The 16,202-nt window shown below is 36.1% G+C and overlaps 2 protein-coding genes across 4 annotated transcripts; both read right to left on the bottom strand.

Annotated features, from left to right (window-relative positions):
• Positions 1-131: 131 nt before the first annotated feature.
• On the bottom strand, positions 132-4,597 carry pcare2 (photoreceptor cilium actin regulator 2). Its single transcript, XM_046835748.1, has 2 exons — positions 1,550-4,597; positions 132-466 (listed from the first exon to the last, which is right to left on the bottom strand). The coding sequence occupies exon 1, from the start codon at positions 4,293-4,295 to the stop codon at positions 1,629-1,631; it is 2,667 nt and encodes an 888-aa protein (XP_046691704.1). The 5' UTR covers positions 4,296-4,597; the 3' UTR covers positions 132-466; positions 1,550-1,628.
• A 625-nt stretch (positions 4,598-5,222) lies between these two features.
• On the bottom strand, positions 5,223-15,926 carry LOC124376534 (G-protein coupled receptor family C group 6 member A). Of its 3 annotated transcripts, none has more exons than XM_046835666.1 (7): positions 15,382-15,926; positions 14,942-15,233; positions 11,644-12,432; positions 11,052-11,258; positions 10,831-10,948; positions 8,079-8,220; positions 5,223-5,912 (listed from the first exon to the last, which is right to left on the bottom strand). In XM_046835666.1, the coding sequence occupies exons 1-7, from the start codon at positions 15,678-15,680 to the stop codon at positions 5,654-5,656; spliced, it is 2,106 nt and encodes a 701-aa protein (XP_046691622.1). In that variant the 5' UTR covers positions 15,681-15,926; the 3' UTR covers positions 5,223-5,653. The 3 variants fall into 3 exon arrangements, with proteins under 3 accessions (XP_046691622.1, XP_046691621.1, XP_046691620.1); XM_046835665.1 differs by having other exon boundaries at positions 5,223-5,915; positions 15,382-15,925; XM_046835664.1 differs by lacking the exon at positions 5,223-5,912 and having other exon boundaries at positions 6,325-8,220; positions 15,382-15,920.
• Positions 15,927-16,202: the final 276 nt, after the last annotated feature.

The following is a 16,202-nucleotide window of genomic DNA, read 5'->3' as shown; positions in this document are numbered from 1 at the left end:
ACTCAATATTTGAATTTCATTGACAATGTAACAAGATAAAAAGTCTAAAATAAACAATAACAGTATATATATATATATATATATATATATATATATATATATATATATATATATATATATATATATGTGTCTAGCATAAATTGTTAACAAAAACATAATTAGTTCTGAACAGTGTTTCACCTGTAAACTATCTAAAGCTGACTGATCTTATTTAAAATTATCTTTTTTTTTTTTTTAAGTTGACTGTTTTAGGTTTATTCTTTTTCTATGTACTTTTTTAGGCCCTTCTTAGCTACATTAGCCTCTGAATTAGTGTAGCCACATTTTAGCTCAGTCTCCTGAAAAGAAAAGATTTTAATCCCTTTAATCCATAATCTTGGCCTCGGCCTCCTGTGAACCAGACACTGAGCAGATTACTGGAATTTTCTGCTCTAAGCACTGGGCTGTCTTAGCTACATATTCATTCCTGGAAGAAAGCACAGACAATAGTTAGACTGGAATATTATATGTGGAGAGATGTTGTGAAGATATGCTGTGTTCATATTCATCATCTTAATCATAGTAATCATAGAATTTTGAAAATGCCTTATGAATTGTGCAGATATTCTAATGTGGGTCTCAAACACAGGGAATGTTTCCATCATTCACACCGACCTTAAATTAGAATTACCACTAAACAACCTTTATAGTCACAAGACTGCTATTACAAATCCAAAATGTTTTTTTTTTTTTTTTTAGTATTGTCTGACAATTCAGTTGCCATTTTAAGAATGCAATTACATTTGGACATCAGGACAAAAAAACAGTAGTTAAGTTACAGAGCAGTAGTTAAGCAATGGCAGAGAAAGAGAGCGACAGAGAGACAGACGAGGAATTAGACTAAACTGCAATTGTCTTAATACTGTTAATAAGATTATGATAAGTAGGAGATTTGCAGGACCACTGCTGTGCATGTATACTCTACATTCAGATCTCAAGTTCAAAACTGTACCAATGATCTTGAATGTGTCAGTACCTCAGAGCTATGTGTCTAAAAAGCATTTCAGTTATGCAGAGAATTTCAATAACTGATTCTTTGCGGTTTTCCTACGGTGATCAAGAGTGATGTTCAGAACAACATTTAATAACTGACAATTTCTAAATGTTTTCCTCATAGCAGTTTCCATTAAATTGGCTGAAAAATGCAATTACCCAGTTTCTTTTAAGGTAATGTGAATTTTTTTTTTTTACTGTAAATGAGTAACAAGACATCACATGCCACATAGCAGTCAGGTTCATTTCAAGTTGACACATAACTGGTTTATTATTCCCAAGCATCGTTATTACGGACTTCTGTACACTTTCCTATTGTACTGCACCATGGTCCTAGAGAAATGATATTTCAATCCATTGTATATAAGCCACTGCATGTAGATAAATGACAATACTAAACATATGCAGACTAATGTTATGAAGTTGGATCACAGAGTCTGCAATTTGATATTTCGTACAGTCTATCAAATAAATAAATACAATTTACACAGTTTATTGACAAAAGTGGGGCATTTACCTCTTATTATTTAAAGTGGTACCTCCATTGTCCAGGCTGTCGGGCTCTGTGACATTAGGTACCAAGAGTTGGTGGTCAGCTAGAGTGGTCCTATTAGGAATGCTTCTTTGGGATATCTGGGGCAGGTAAGGAGCCTGCAGTCTCCCTCTGGAAACCTTTGGCTCTCCCCATGGCCTTGGTAATGTGGACCTACAGGAAGTCTTGACAGATTGAGGGCTGATTGGTTCTCTTGACTAAACACAGAGCGAGCATTATAAAATGACTTAGAACTAGAGGCAGTCATGAAGCCATTTTCATTATCACTGTCTCTTCTAGTCCACCTCGGTATGTGGGAAGCAAATGAGGCTGTAAATATTTCCTCCTGACTGTTGACAGGACAGGCAGGGGATGGAGGTAAAGCAGTAGCATTTGAAACTTTGAGGCATGTAGAATAATTTGAGGGTGGGACTCGAGCTCTGGTGACTGGAGGAATAGTTGGACAGTGGCAGTTAGCATAAAGAGTTGATGCTTCCCCTTCACCTAAGTCCCTGCTTCCCAAGCTCACTCTGCCTTCCACCCTCTCAGAAAAAGACTTGGTACTACCCTCATCACATAAGCTTAACTTAGGTAATATATCAGTGGAATGATATAATTGACCGGTTGCTTGAGAGTGCTGGAAAGGGCCAATTGATTCATCTTTTTCTTCATCTTTATCTAAAATTGACAGGCCATGGTCTTGCTCTGTGTGGCTTTCATTCATATTCAGGTAGCCCCTTGAAATACTAGCCTGGCTGGGGGGTAAAGATACTGTCTGTCTTGATGCTCGTGGACACTGTGAAATACAACATTTCTGTCTTTGTGTGGAACACTTCTGAGTTTGGGATGCACGGTCATCTTCATCCCTGGTAGTACTTTCATCTCTTTTAAAAGAGTTGTCCATCATTACTTCTGGAGGAGGAGGTGGAAGGCTGTCCATATTATTAGATCTCACTTGAAATCGCTGGACAACTTTATAGCTGTTAGTATTTTTGTTATCACTGGTGGTAACACCTGCCCTGTAATTGTTTATTACAGGTAAAAAGTTGCCTCTTGTAGGCTCATTAAGGGGTTTTTGGTTGGAAGTGTCACAAACCCCCTGGCTAAATGTATTAATGAGTCTTTTCACAGCATTTTTACCAGGGGGTAACGGTGAAAAGGGAATAGTCCAAGATGTTACAACTTTCTTAAATGGCCCATTGTTTCCATCTTGAAGACCACAGAACTGTGATGGACTGTGCTTTTTGTTAATCCATTCAGGTTTCGTGTTATCATTTGGGATTTTATTCTGTCCCTGTACCATATAGTCATTTACTCTTCTATATAAACAATCAGCTGATAGTGACCGCTGTGCACCCCATAAAAGAGAATGTCTGTGCTTTTTTGCTTGACAAAATTCAGCCAGATCTTCTGCAGTTTTTGATTTAGTGATGTGTCTCTCTTTCTTATAATTCCAATCATATGTATTATTGGTTGACCTCTTGTTCTGGTGCTTTACTTGGTGTGGCTGACTTGAGTCTGCCTTAGACGTAGTCGAGATTTTTCTGTCTGTCACATCGGTTTTGTTCCCTTGTTCATGTTTTGTTTTTTCATCCTCATTGCTGTCTTCTTTGACAATATTGTTGTCAACGTCATCATATTTGTTCCCTTTAACATAGGGATGATCTGGTAAACTGTCCTCAGGACAGCCATATAATGACTGAATGCCAGTTCCAGAGTTCTCAAGTTTGCTGCAATGTCTTACTGAGCCATTGAGGCACTCATTCTCTACACCAATGCCACTGTCCTCACTGTGCAATGCAGAGTCTTCTGAATTTAGTGTTCTAGAAGCATATGATTCCACACAAGCCAATACCTGTTTTAAATGTGACTCTGCTGCTCTCTTTGCCTCCAGCTTTCTGGACAGCAATTGGTAAAGTGAGCCATAGTAGTCGACTGTTTCTTCTAAGGATGTCTCCCCCAGCTCTTTTACACAATCTCCCACTAATCTCATTTTTTTAATCAATTGATGAAGCATTTGCTGCAGGAGATCTGAAGAACTTTCAGTTGAGTTAATCTCAGCCTCTGGCATGTCTTGGCTTACCAAAACATAATTTTGTACTGCTGGCAAGGACATGGGGTATCCATGCATTTTAAGCATCTGCTCTCCTTCCGAGGCAACTTCATCTATGGCCTGGTTTATTTCCTCATATTGTAATGCTAATAAGGTGACCATAGGCTGTAAAGAAAGTTGTGTCTGTGTTGCTTTTTCCAAGATCCCTAAGAGAGACTCATATTTAGGGATATTATTTTTAAGATATGCATAGGCTGCCTGGTGAGCTTTTAGCATGGATTGTGGAAAATCTAAATTTGACTGTATGTAGACAGTTTTTCCCACTCTCTCTCTCTGTCTTCTTTTGCATCCATCATTTTTCTCTGTTTTGTAATGCTTTCTGTTTGAATTTTCTTTCATCAATAATTCCTCTTGGGAATGCAACTTTGTCGCTCCTATATCAGCACTTCCCATAATTATAGCAGACTCTGTGGGCTTTTTACCTTGGAGTTGTACAGCAGCATTTTCTTCTTGTAATAAAGTTAATCCACTGGAAACTATCGGTGTCTCGGCTTGGCTCTTAATTTCTGTCCCACCAGAGAAATGATTAACGTTGTTTTCATTTGATCCAAACTGCAGAGCATTGTTTTGATGGTTATAGATTCCAGCAAAATGCCCTTTGGATGGTGAGCAGCCCATTATGATGATCAACGTGGTGTCAGTGTAGTCGAAGATAAACAAAACAGCAAATCCTTATTAATGTCTATGCTTTCTCCACCATGTCCGCTGATGGTGTCTTCATGCTGTTACAGGATTTTATCCTTCAAAAAAAGATGATGCTTCCCTAAATTGGGTAAATCTGCCAAAAATCCCTTCGCCTTAGGATGTAATTTTTGCCTTGGAATGCTTTATCAAGATTTTCTTCGTTTGTATTCACCTAAAAATAAACCAGTCCATTCTCATCCATGCTGTGTCCTCAAATAGTCAAGTGGCTGAGAGGATAAAGGGGGATTGGGGATCCTTGCTCTTAGTATGTACAGATGGCCATAATAAAAGTATAAAGTGCACACGTAAGAGCCTAATCTTATGAAAACAAGGTGGCTGTTGGTTTACATTCTTCCTCCTTATTACTATTAGTATACAATACTACAATAACTAATGCATATACTATTATACACATAACACATATGCAAAACACATAATTCTGCAAAACAGATTTAGAGCACTTCTGCTGTTTTAATTACCTACACTCTCCACTAGACTTTGGATTGTATCTGTGGAATACAACCAGCAGAGGTGGGAAGTAACGAAATACAAATACTTTGTTACTGTACTTAAGCAGAGAAAATCATGTAAATATGGCCATAGGTGTTGTGGCAAGTTAAAGTCAGGAGATTCTTTCATCGTTTATTACTCTCAAATTGTTCTGCTTGCTGTTGTACTGATGCTAAAGTGTATGTTTGTGCTAGGTAAATACCACCAAGTGGCAATCACTGGCTTGCTGTGTGTTTGAACAGTTTTTATTTACTCATGGATAAAATGAATGTATGAATGTAATGACTGATTTCATGAAATGTAGATGTAAAAAGGAAGATATTTAACTGTAAAACGTAGTGAAAAAGTAAAAAGTCTTCCCACATGGAAATACTTAATTAAAGTACAGATACGAGAAAAAGTGACTTAAGTACAGTAACAAATTACATTTAATTTGTTACTGTACACCACTACTGGCAGTCAAGCATACTGCTTAGTTACAGTTAATAATATTTTTTATGCTATAGCATACAAAGACAACGTGTTGGGTATCTTTATACTTTTGACCATGTAGTGTATTTGCGGGCTGCCAAAGATTAATCAAAAGGGAAGACTAATAGCTCTTTCTATCTATAACTCGAATCATATAATCATCTGCCTTATTGTTTAATTTTTTTTCTGTAATTCAGTATATTCTATGATGACAGAACAGATCTATTGAAGGTTGCATGTGTTTCTTTTTATTTATTTATTTATTTATTTATTTATTTATTTATTTATTTATTTATTTATTTTTCCAGTGGTTAAATTGTAGTTTTCTGTTTTTTGTCTGCTCCTGTGCTAAACATGCTAAATGGTTTTTGTGCACATACATCTTTTAGTTGAAATTCTATGTAGATTTGAGAAAAGCAAATGGACATATGTGAGTGAGGTGGTAGCTTAGACTTCAGATCTGGGGTTGTTGGCTTGAGTCCCAGCCATACCAGGCTGCCACTCTTGGGACCCTCCCAAGCCCAGCTGAAGAAGAAGGAAGAGGATGGGCTTTGGGCTATCGACCTGACCCTGCTACAAAAACAGCAAGTAAGCTATTAGGCCCAATGCACAATGCCACAAAAAAAGGTACATGTGGTAAAACAATAATGTTATTGCAACGTGTAGATATTTTTACGCATGATAGACTTGCTATTTAGAAATTAACTTGTCATTAAATCCAACTCCAAGTAAAAAGATTTACTTGAAGAGCACCTAAGCTTGTATTTCAAATCTCCTTTTGGACTCCATATGCCATATGCCTGTGTAATCTTTGTTCATCAACAAGATTACCTAAAAAGGTTTGTGCAAGGTTTATAAATAAAAAATGATCTAAAAAAGAAAAAGATGAATTTATAACTATTTATTTATATTTATAATTGTACAATTTATATTGTACATTTACAAATAATTGAATATATCCAAATATATCCAAAAACCCTTCAGCAAAACCTTAATAATACAATAACTCAAATATATTTCATAAAAAAAAGGACATGTATACCAAAAATCATTTACGCCAAAAAATAAAAATTATTAGCACTTATTCACGCGAAGTATAATACAAAATTTAAAATTGAGTCATATGCTAAGCTGTAAAGTGTTAATTTAAAATCTTCCTTCTAGAGTGTCAATTAGTTTTGGAGAGAGACCTTCAACTTTAATTCACAATTTCAAGAGCCTTTATATACTGTTCAATTCAATTACAACTCAATTTACAGACAACTTCTTAACATACAAATCGTTACAAACTCAATTCAGATTAAAGATTTTCAATATTGTTATCCTTCCAATGTTATGCTCTTTATTAATCATTGGGTTTTTTTTGCCCTGCATCTACTGACTTAATTATTGATTTTTTCAATTGTGGACTTGGCAATTTGGTAATAATATGCTTTGGTAATAATAGCTAATACTTTTATTTATACAGAAAACTACCAATCACATCTGCATTTTCACTTTCTTTGATTAGATGTTCAGAAAGGGTGCTATTCAGAGCTCTCAAACTGCATCTGTAGCAAACTGCACAAGCTCAAAAATACCTTTTTTTAAAATACATTTTCTTTTCTGTAGAATTTGCACAAAAACACACAATTTGCCTTAATTTTAAATACTCAGGAAAACCTGAGTATTTGCACTTTAGCATGCCTTAATAAACACCTGCCTTAATAAAAAGCATGCTGAAGGCATTTTTGTGTGCCACCATGCACACAAAAAATGCACAAAATGCACAGAAAAGCCGGGGTCATTTTATGAGGTTAATATTGATGCTTCAGCTGTGGTTGCAGTGAAATGAGACTGGTTGAATTGTGTTTATTGTGTTTCTTGCTTTAGTAATGGGATTCATTCACACTGCATGAGATACCTTTCTGTGCTCTGCAATACTGTATGCATTTCTGTATAATATTTATGGTTTCTATTGCCATGTTGTCATAATAATGGTATTAAGAGGTGGATTGATTCAGGAAGGACACCACTGAAGGGCTACGTGTGTCTTGATTGGTCCGCAACTGAAATATCTTGTACCATTTCGGGATAAAATGGCAGAAGATGATTCCGTAATTGGAGACCATAATCGCAGAGAGTTGAATAATTGGCCGCTGTTCCTCATATGCAACAAAGAGTGGGATAAAACATAGCCAGGCAAACAAATGAAAGAGCATGCTGAAGGCTATAGGCTCAGTCTCATTCTCTCTTCCTTTAAAGGCAAGTATGAAAGAAAACAGAGCCAGAAGAGCAATGTATATATGCATCATGGCAAAGCCAGCAAATGACCCTTGATTGCACAGACGGTTCATTGTAAGAGGATCGTATTTTGATTGACTTTCGTAAACTGTAAGAGGATCAAATATAAACCAGAAAAGGCAAATGAGACCTTGAACAGCAGTGAGGATGAATATGTTGACATAAGACTTATTAAACCTGCTTAAGTAGCGCTGTGTATATGGGTCAATGGACATAAAGATTAAGAATGAATGGAAGGCTGTAACTAGAATGCATGATATAGCGAGCGTGCATCCAAGACCATACATTGCCTGTTGTGTCATGCAATGTTGGGAGCTTGGATCACCTAAAAAGGCTATTAGACTTCCAAAGCTTACAATTAATCCAATCTGCATGATACACAGCAAAATCAAATTTTCCTGTGTTACTTGATACGATCTGTACTTAATTAAAATGATAATTGAGGACACTAACAGAAGTATGCCTATTGCTGTTCCAATTATCGCCACAATAGAATGCCCTGCTGACCAATTCAAAATCCCCAGCCGCCATTCCACACATTCTGATGATCCAGGAAGAGAAGTACCGTTTAGACACTTCTTACACAAGGCTTGATCTGTGTGGAGAAAAAGTGGAACATTATAAGTTTAAATGCAGGAGGATGACTAGCACAAATTTATATTCCCTACTTTATGAATGAACAAAAGTATTGCGACCCCTCAATTTTCCTGCCATATGTGGTGTTTCCCCAAAATGTTACCACATGTTCTGCATGACAATGTCCTTGTGCACAAAGTGAACTTCATGCAGATTTGGGATGGAGTGGAAGATCTTGAGTGGCCTGCTATAGAGCTCTGACTTCAACCCTACTTAACACCTTTGGGATGAATTGGAACGCTGTTGCACCCCAGGCCTCCTCACCTACATCAGTACCTGACTTTACTAACACCTTTGGGGCTAAATGAGCACAAACCTCAATAGCCATACTCCTAAATCTAGTGGAACATCTTCCCAAAAGAATAGAGGTTATGTTTAAAAGCACAAAAAAATATTATGGTCAGGTGTCCACAAACATTTGCACATATAGACTATATATACAATTACCACTTATTACTTATGATTTCTTTTTGTTTTGTAATGAAAATAAATAAATAAACAAAATATTGAAACTGAATAAATATATCCATCTATCCATCCATCTAGACATAAATAACATCTGGTGATGAAATTAATATAGAGTCAAAATTAAACTTCTTTTTTTATTTTTTTTATTTTTGTTTGAGCGTACCTTAACTAATTATAAATAATAACAAAGGAGCGGCTCATTTTTTTTTTTTTTTTTTTTTTTTTACAGTTTTAAGTGCAAGTGAATAGCTTGAAATGAGTGCTAGGAAGAGGCTTCCACAAGTAATATTACATTGGATAAGCTTGTTATTCTAAAAACTTAATAAATATTTCTGTGTTATATTCCCTATGTTATATTTGATCTAGACATACTGTATATTGATGCGACATCTCTCATATATCGCAAATACCAGTATCTCTCCTTGAATTAAAAGAATTATCTGATCTATATTTTATCTACAGAGTCAGGTGTCTGCTCTGGATTAAAAAAAAAGTTAATTAAAAGCAAAAGCCTAATAAAGCCAAAGTTTTTATGTGAATCGTCTGCGGTCCTTGCCTTTACTTAAAAATTTTACCATATATTTGATTAGCTGGACTAAGATACATTCCCCATTTAAAAAATGTTAGGACAATGTGCAACATGTAAATAAAAACAGAATGCAATGATTTGCAACCTCTTAAATCCATATTCTATTAACAATAAAATGTAATAAATAAATGTTGTACCTAAATTGAGCAAAATCGTGACTTAAAAAACAGTGTACATACGGAACCATGAATTTGTATACCGTTACACCTCAAGATTTACTATTTTAAAATAAAATAAAAATAATTGATGGCTGCAACAGGTGTCAGAAAAATCAGGACAGGGCCATGCTTTCCACTGTGTAGCATCATGTCTTCTTTTCGTATACATCTGGGAACTGAGGAGGCAGTTTCTGACAGTTGCTTGAGTTTTGGGAGAGGAATGATTTCTCAAAATTTCAATTTGTCTGACCACAAAACATTTTTCCACTTTGTCTCATTACATTTTAAATGAGCTTTGGCCCAGAGAGGATGGCAGTGCATTATGTTTACGCATGCCAATTTCTTCGCATTATAGAGATTTAACCTGCATTTGTGGATGACCGGGTAAAGTGTATTCACGGACAATGATTTTTGGGGTTGTTAATAAGCCCATGCAGTGACTTCCATTTTAGAATTAATACTGTGTTAATCGCAGTGCCACCTGAGGGCTCGAAGATCACCGGCATCCCATATTAATTTTCGCAGTGGTCCCTTGTGCACAGAGATTTCTCCAGATTTTTTGAAACCTTTGATGATATTATGTACTGTTCATTATTAGATATTCAACTGTTTTGCAATTTTTTGTTATTCCATAAAAATTATATTCTGCTAAAATTCTTCCACAATTTGTAGACCCAGTCTTTCACAAACTGGAGAAGCTCTGCCTCTCTAAGATGCACTATTTATACCCAATCATCTTACTGACCTTTTGTCAAATAACCTAATTAGTTGCAAAATATTTTTCCAAATATTTAATTTTAATAGCACTTACTGGAACATAATTTTTGGCACTGTCCCAACTTTTTCAAACCTGCTAGAAATTACATTATTTCTTTCCATAAAGACATTTCATTTGAAATATTTGATGTGTTTTCTATGTTCTATTTTGAATAAATATGGGTTTACGAGATTTGCAAATCATTGCATTCTGTTTTTATTTACATTTTACAGTGTCCCAACTTTTTGGAATTGGGGTTGTATTTGTAAAAAAAGGCATTGTATTCAAATCAGACAGTGATATAAAACCATCGGAAACATAACAGGGAGATGGGAAAGATAGGTGTTTTGGAGCTTAATTCAATTTAATTCTTACTTTTTATATCAACCAATACATGATATAATTAGTCAGCTATTATTGTTTACAAGGGAATCATGTTTCTTGTGGTTAAGCCAAGCTTCAGCTAGCTCGCTGAGAAAATTATAGTAATTTTTTAAGATTATAACTTTAAGAAAAACTATATTGAACTTGAAATTGAACTAGTTTCTTAATTTTAGGATGTTTTGTTTAATTTTACATGTATTTAATTGTACTCACCCTCCTGGTCAGAATACTCTCCAGCAGTACAGTTGACACAGGTAAAGCAGCATGGCTTATTTAATAAAAGCTTGTGTGTTCCTCGTAAACAATTTTTTGAACACCTGGATTTGGGAACCTTAATATGAAGAGAGAGGTGTAATTTCATTACAAACCAATCCTTAATGATGCGGTTGTGCTAATTATGTATCATATATACTAATGCTTTATTTTTCTCTTACTGTGTTGTTAAACCATGATACTTTGTCCTCATAGACATCGATATTGTTACTGCTAATAAGGTATTTCCCAACCACTTCAAGTACTCTTTCCTCACCGTTCTTCTTCCACATGACAAAATCGTAACCATTTTCAAAATCACCATCTTTATTAAAGGAATATGTCTGGTCATCCACGGTGAAGTTTATCTCACGAAGAATGCTTATAAGCTGAACATAAAAGTGATGAAAAAGTTTGTAAAATACAAACAACACATACAGAAGGCAGACAGTCAGTGTACATTTGTAAGAAATTCATGACCTTATGTGTAATTGTTTTTCTGAATTTGTACAATGTATGCATGCTGTTACTTGATGTAGAATTTTCATTATATAACATAGGTATTTTTTTGATTTTGTGGTTAAAACCTTGCCTGCGTAAACCCATAGCACTTTGGTACTGTTTAACTTTGCTTGTCTGAAATGTCCCAATAATGATGTCTGAATGTGAACATTATCACATGAGGTTTCTAATTTCTATAAATACAGTTGATTACAGTAAGCAGTGAGTGTTCCCCTCCGAAAGGTTTTAGTGGTATTAAAAATTGATTATTACCTTCCAAGGCAGGAAGTTACTGTTTTCAGAGCAAGATGTGCTGTTGCATTTTAAAAGCTTCTTGATGGCATTAGCAATGGCGTAGATTGCCACTCTCTGAGTGTAAGCTATTGTCAGATCCACATTGTGAAGAAGGTAGTTATCATCTGTCTCGTTGCAATCTGGATGAAATGAGCTCACTGACTGCTGACTCTGGTTGCAGTTGGAGCGAATTTGTTTGTACTCACTGATGTAATCATTCCTTGCCCCTGGACTTGGCCTAAGGTTCCCCAGATAGTCTTTAAAGCCAGGAATATTCCCTGTGACAAACGTAAAACCTAATATGTCTCCCACTTTGTTAATGTCTTTCATCTTCATTAAAAATCGTGTTGTAGACCAGGCATCACTAGCAATCCAGACACGACTAATGTTTCTCTTAATCATCTGCTCAAATAACATCTGGACATGTTCTGGTCTTAGAATAAGCAGAATGACCGTGGCATTCGAGGACTCAATCCGATCAGCTGCCATCTTTATTTTCTCTTTAATATTCATCAAACCTAAGTAATTTGGTAACACTTCCTGAAACTGAATACACACAAGTTCATCCTGTAAATCCTTTACAAAGTTCTCAAGGACTGCTCTGCCATAATCATCATCCAGGGTAACCACTCCAACCCAGTTCCAGGAATAATGTGTCATGAGCTTTACCAGTGCCCGAGTCTGGTACACATCATTCGGAACAACGCGGAAAAAGGAAGCATAGCGTAATTTGTCACTCAGTACTGGTGCAGTAGAACTGCAACTAATCTGTTAAGGTAGTAAAAAAGAATATTAATTAAAAACATTTACATAGAAATTGGCATTTACACACACACACACACACACACACACACACACACACACACACACACACACACACACACACACAAATATATCTATATACACTATATTGCCAAAAGTATTCACCAGACCTCCCCTGCCATTGGTGGTTCTTTTCCAAACTGTTACCACAAAGCTGGAGGCACTCAATTGTACGTCTTTAGATGAACAATAATCAAATTTTGCGTTCACTTGAACTTGGAAACCCAAACCTTCTCCAGCATGGCAATGCCACTGTGCACAAAGTGAGCTCCTTGAAGATATGGTTGACATGCTTTGGAGAGGAAGATCTTGAGTGGCCTGCTATAGAGCTCTGATCTCATCCCTACTGAACACCTTAGGGATGAATTGGAAAACTGACTGCACCCCAGGTCTCCTCGCTTACATCAGTACCTGACTTTCATAATACCCTAGTGCAAGGGTGGCCAACCAGTCAGAGACCGAGAGCCACATTTTTGACTGTGTTACCGCAAAGAGCCACATCATACACATGGCACACATGAACATCACCCATCCCTTCCTCTTACACACACACACACACACCTCTGCTCAGCCAGATTTATTGTATATATCACACACCAACATAATGACAGAAATTGACTCCTACAGTACTAAGACCACAGGCCAGTCATTTTCAACAATGAACATTGTGTGCACTGCCTCACACACACAAACTCTTAGTTTAACCAAGTCCACAAACAAAAATATAATAATTTACAATAGCGTTTTTCTTTTACAATGCATGTTACTTAGTGGGACTTTTGGCATTCCTTGCCTTGAACAATCCTCTCTCAATCCAATCTGCCTCGTATTCCGTTGTTGCTTCTCGAAGCAATGCTTTCACGTGTGTCAGTCAGAACAGATCGGTGCTTTGATTTCACGTGTTTCAGGGTAGAAAACACAGACTTTGTGTGTTTTTTATGTGCGTGTTCACTTCGTTAGAATTCAATATGGTATTTTCGTCAAACGCGCATGTGTGTGAGATGAATATACCGCAGGGGTGGGCAATTAATTTTCACAAGGGGCCACATGAGAAACCTGATTTGTGTCAGAGGTCCACACCAACGATAATATTTTAGGGATGCACCGAAATGAAAATTAAATTCAAATGGCAATGAAATCCATAATTTTTTGTGTTATGCTTTTTGCCTCAGCACCATCACTGGAAAACTTTCCTGCCTTTTCAAAAACGTCCTGTACAGACGGAGTGCGCATGCTCGGATTGACTTTACTTTTCTGCGCCGCATTCTTCTCATATTTAGAATGGCAATCGGGATGTTTGTATTTCAGGTGATAAATTAAACCCGACTTGGGAAAACTCTTTGCAGATACACCTCCTCTTCAAATTTCAGCATTGCATGTTTTGCACATCGCTCTCCGCACACCGCAGACATGTTGCTCTTATCCAGATAACCGTGTGCTGCTGCGCTTTTTTATTGCGTCATTACAATTGTGGTTCTGCCGTGTTGTTTCGGTGATTGAGGTATTTCCGGAAATTTTCGGTGCATCCCTGTAATTTACGATTGGCCTCATGCCAAGGTCTGATATACCGCGAAGTTTCCCAGTAGGGGCAAGCTCATTTAAGTCTTAAAAATACCGTATTGAACTTAAGCAAAGCGAACACGCACATTAAAAAACAAACAAACACAAACTTCGATATGAACGTAAGAGCCGCATGCGGCTTGCGAGCCGCGGGTTTGCCACCCCTGCCCTAGTGGCTGATGAACACAAATATCCATAAGCACATGCCAAAATCTAGTGGAACATCTTCCCAGAAGAGTGGAGGGAGTTATACAAGCAAATTGGGACTAAATTTGGAATGCACTGCTCAAATATCACATACCATAATTATGACCAGGTGACCCAATACATTTGGCAATGTCATGTATATATGGTGTGACTATCTTTGCAATACACTTGCACAAAGTGAGGATCAGGATTGTAGGATCAGTCAGTTGTATGATCAACCAATTATACCAAGCAGGTGCTAATGATAATACATTTTATATGCATGTTGAAACACAGTCATTTAGTTGAAACAGCAACAAGCCACAAAGTAGTTACACTGCATCAGAAAGCTCTTTTTCAGGCAAAAATTTCAAAGAAGGCTAGGGTTTCAAGATGCGCTGTTCAACCTATTTTGAAGGATCAAAAAGAAACTGGCTGCATGATCTTCAAGGGTTCACAATTTTTTAAATATCGCTCTATGTGTCTGTCGAAATTATTTATTTTCTTGCTGGACCTAGTACACATCTTTTTTTTTTGTCAATGTCAATATTTTAAAAATCAAAATTTCTGTATATTCAGTATTAAATCGCAATTTATTGGAAAATAGAATTCAAATTATTAAAAGTATTTCCAAAACACAAATTCATATCAGGTTTTCAGATGAAACCAACTCTAGTAAAGCTGAAACAAAAAGTTTCAATATTTTTACCTGGGGAATCATGTAGAGACTGAGTAGCTTTGCAACAGGAATAGACAATTCTGAGTATCTTTCACCTAAGAATACTTTTATGGGTGAAGTGAAGTTTGTGTAATCAGAGAGGACAGCAGGTGACCCATTAACAGCAAGCATGCGCTCCACACATTCCAAAGCTTTGGTACCATATGCACAAGCATCACACATCAGATATCCAAGCTTGATACCAGGAAGGAAGCTAGAGTTATTGATCTCTTCAATTGTGTAAATTGCAGCTAAAGACGTTACAAATGGTATATAATCATAGCTAGAAAGAAAAATAAATAAATAAAAAAACAGGTTAGAAAGAGGCACACTTATATATATATATATATATATATATATATATATATATATATATATATATATATATATATATATATATATAACACATTACATTTTTCCTTAATACTCACTCATTGCAAGTATACATTTCTGGACTTGTCCGATTTTCAAGGGCTTTTACGTTAGAATGAACTGATTCTAGAATTCCTATGACAATGTCACCCTGCAAATAAGCTCCAAAATGAGACTGCATTAAATCACAATGTGCCATCAATCCTATCATTACAGGTAGCCCCAGGACATAAAGATACAGATGAGGACTGCAGGTTGCCATGGTGTGGAGAAGTGAAAACTGACCTTCTATTTCACACTGGTGAAATAAAAATGAAGTCTGAAATGGAAAGGAAAAGGGAAAAGGGACGCCCTTCATTTGTTTTGAAAAGTCGTAGAACAGGTACAACAGCCATTGAAAGAATGTTAACCATTACTGTGCTGAATACAGTCACTTACTGAAAGTGGCATTAAAATACTGAAGAATTATCATAGAAAAAGAAAACTGCAAGATGTGCTTACATGAACTGTATGTAATGTGTGTAAATTACATAGTGGTTTATCATTCTTCAAAAACAAAAGGGTTCCATATAAAAGCTATAAAAGCTCCATAGTTAAATTCTGAGCTCAGGTTCCTCTTTTTTGATGTTGTTAAATGTAAAAATGTGTCATTTGTGAACATTTGAGGGTATCTGATACATTTAGATAGTGATTCATGTGAAACCACCCCACTTTAAACATGCTTATTTTTTTTAACATCATGCTGACACTAAGATATTTTTTAATGTAAATAATTAAAACTAAATGGCATCAGTTTCTGCAAAAATATGCTATGACAATTTAAATAAAAAATTAATTGCAGAATCGCTTCAATTGAATATTTATGTAGTAAATACTGGTA

This window comes from Silurus meridionalis, chromosome 23 (genome assembly GCF_014805685.1).
Source record: "Silurus meridionalis isolate SWU-2019-XX chromosome 23, ASM1480568v1, whole genome shotgun sequence".
Lineage (NCBI taxonomy): Eukaryota > Metazoa > Chordata > Actinopteri > Siluriformes > Siluridae > Silurus > Silurus meridionalis.
The sequence above is the reverse complement of the archived record's forward strand: the minus strand, read 5'-3'. Positions and strand labels throughout refer to the sequence as shown.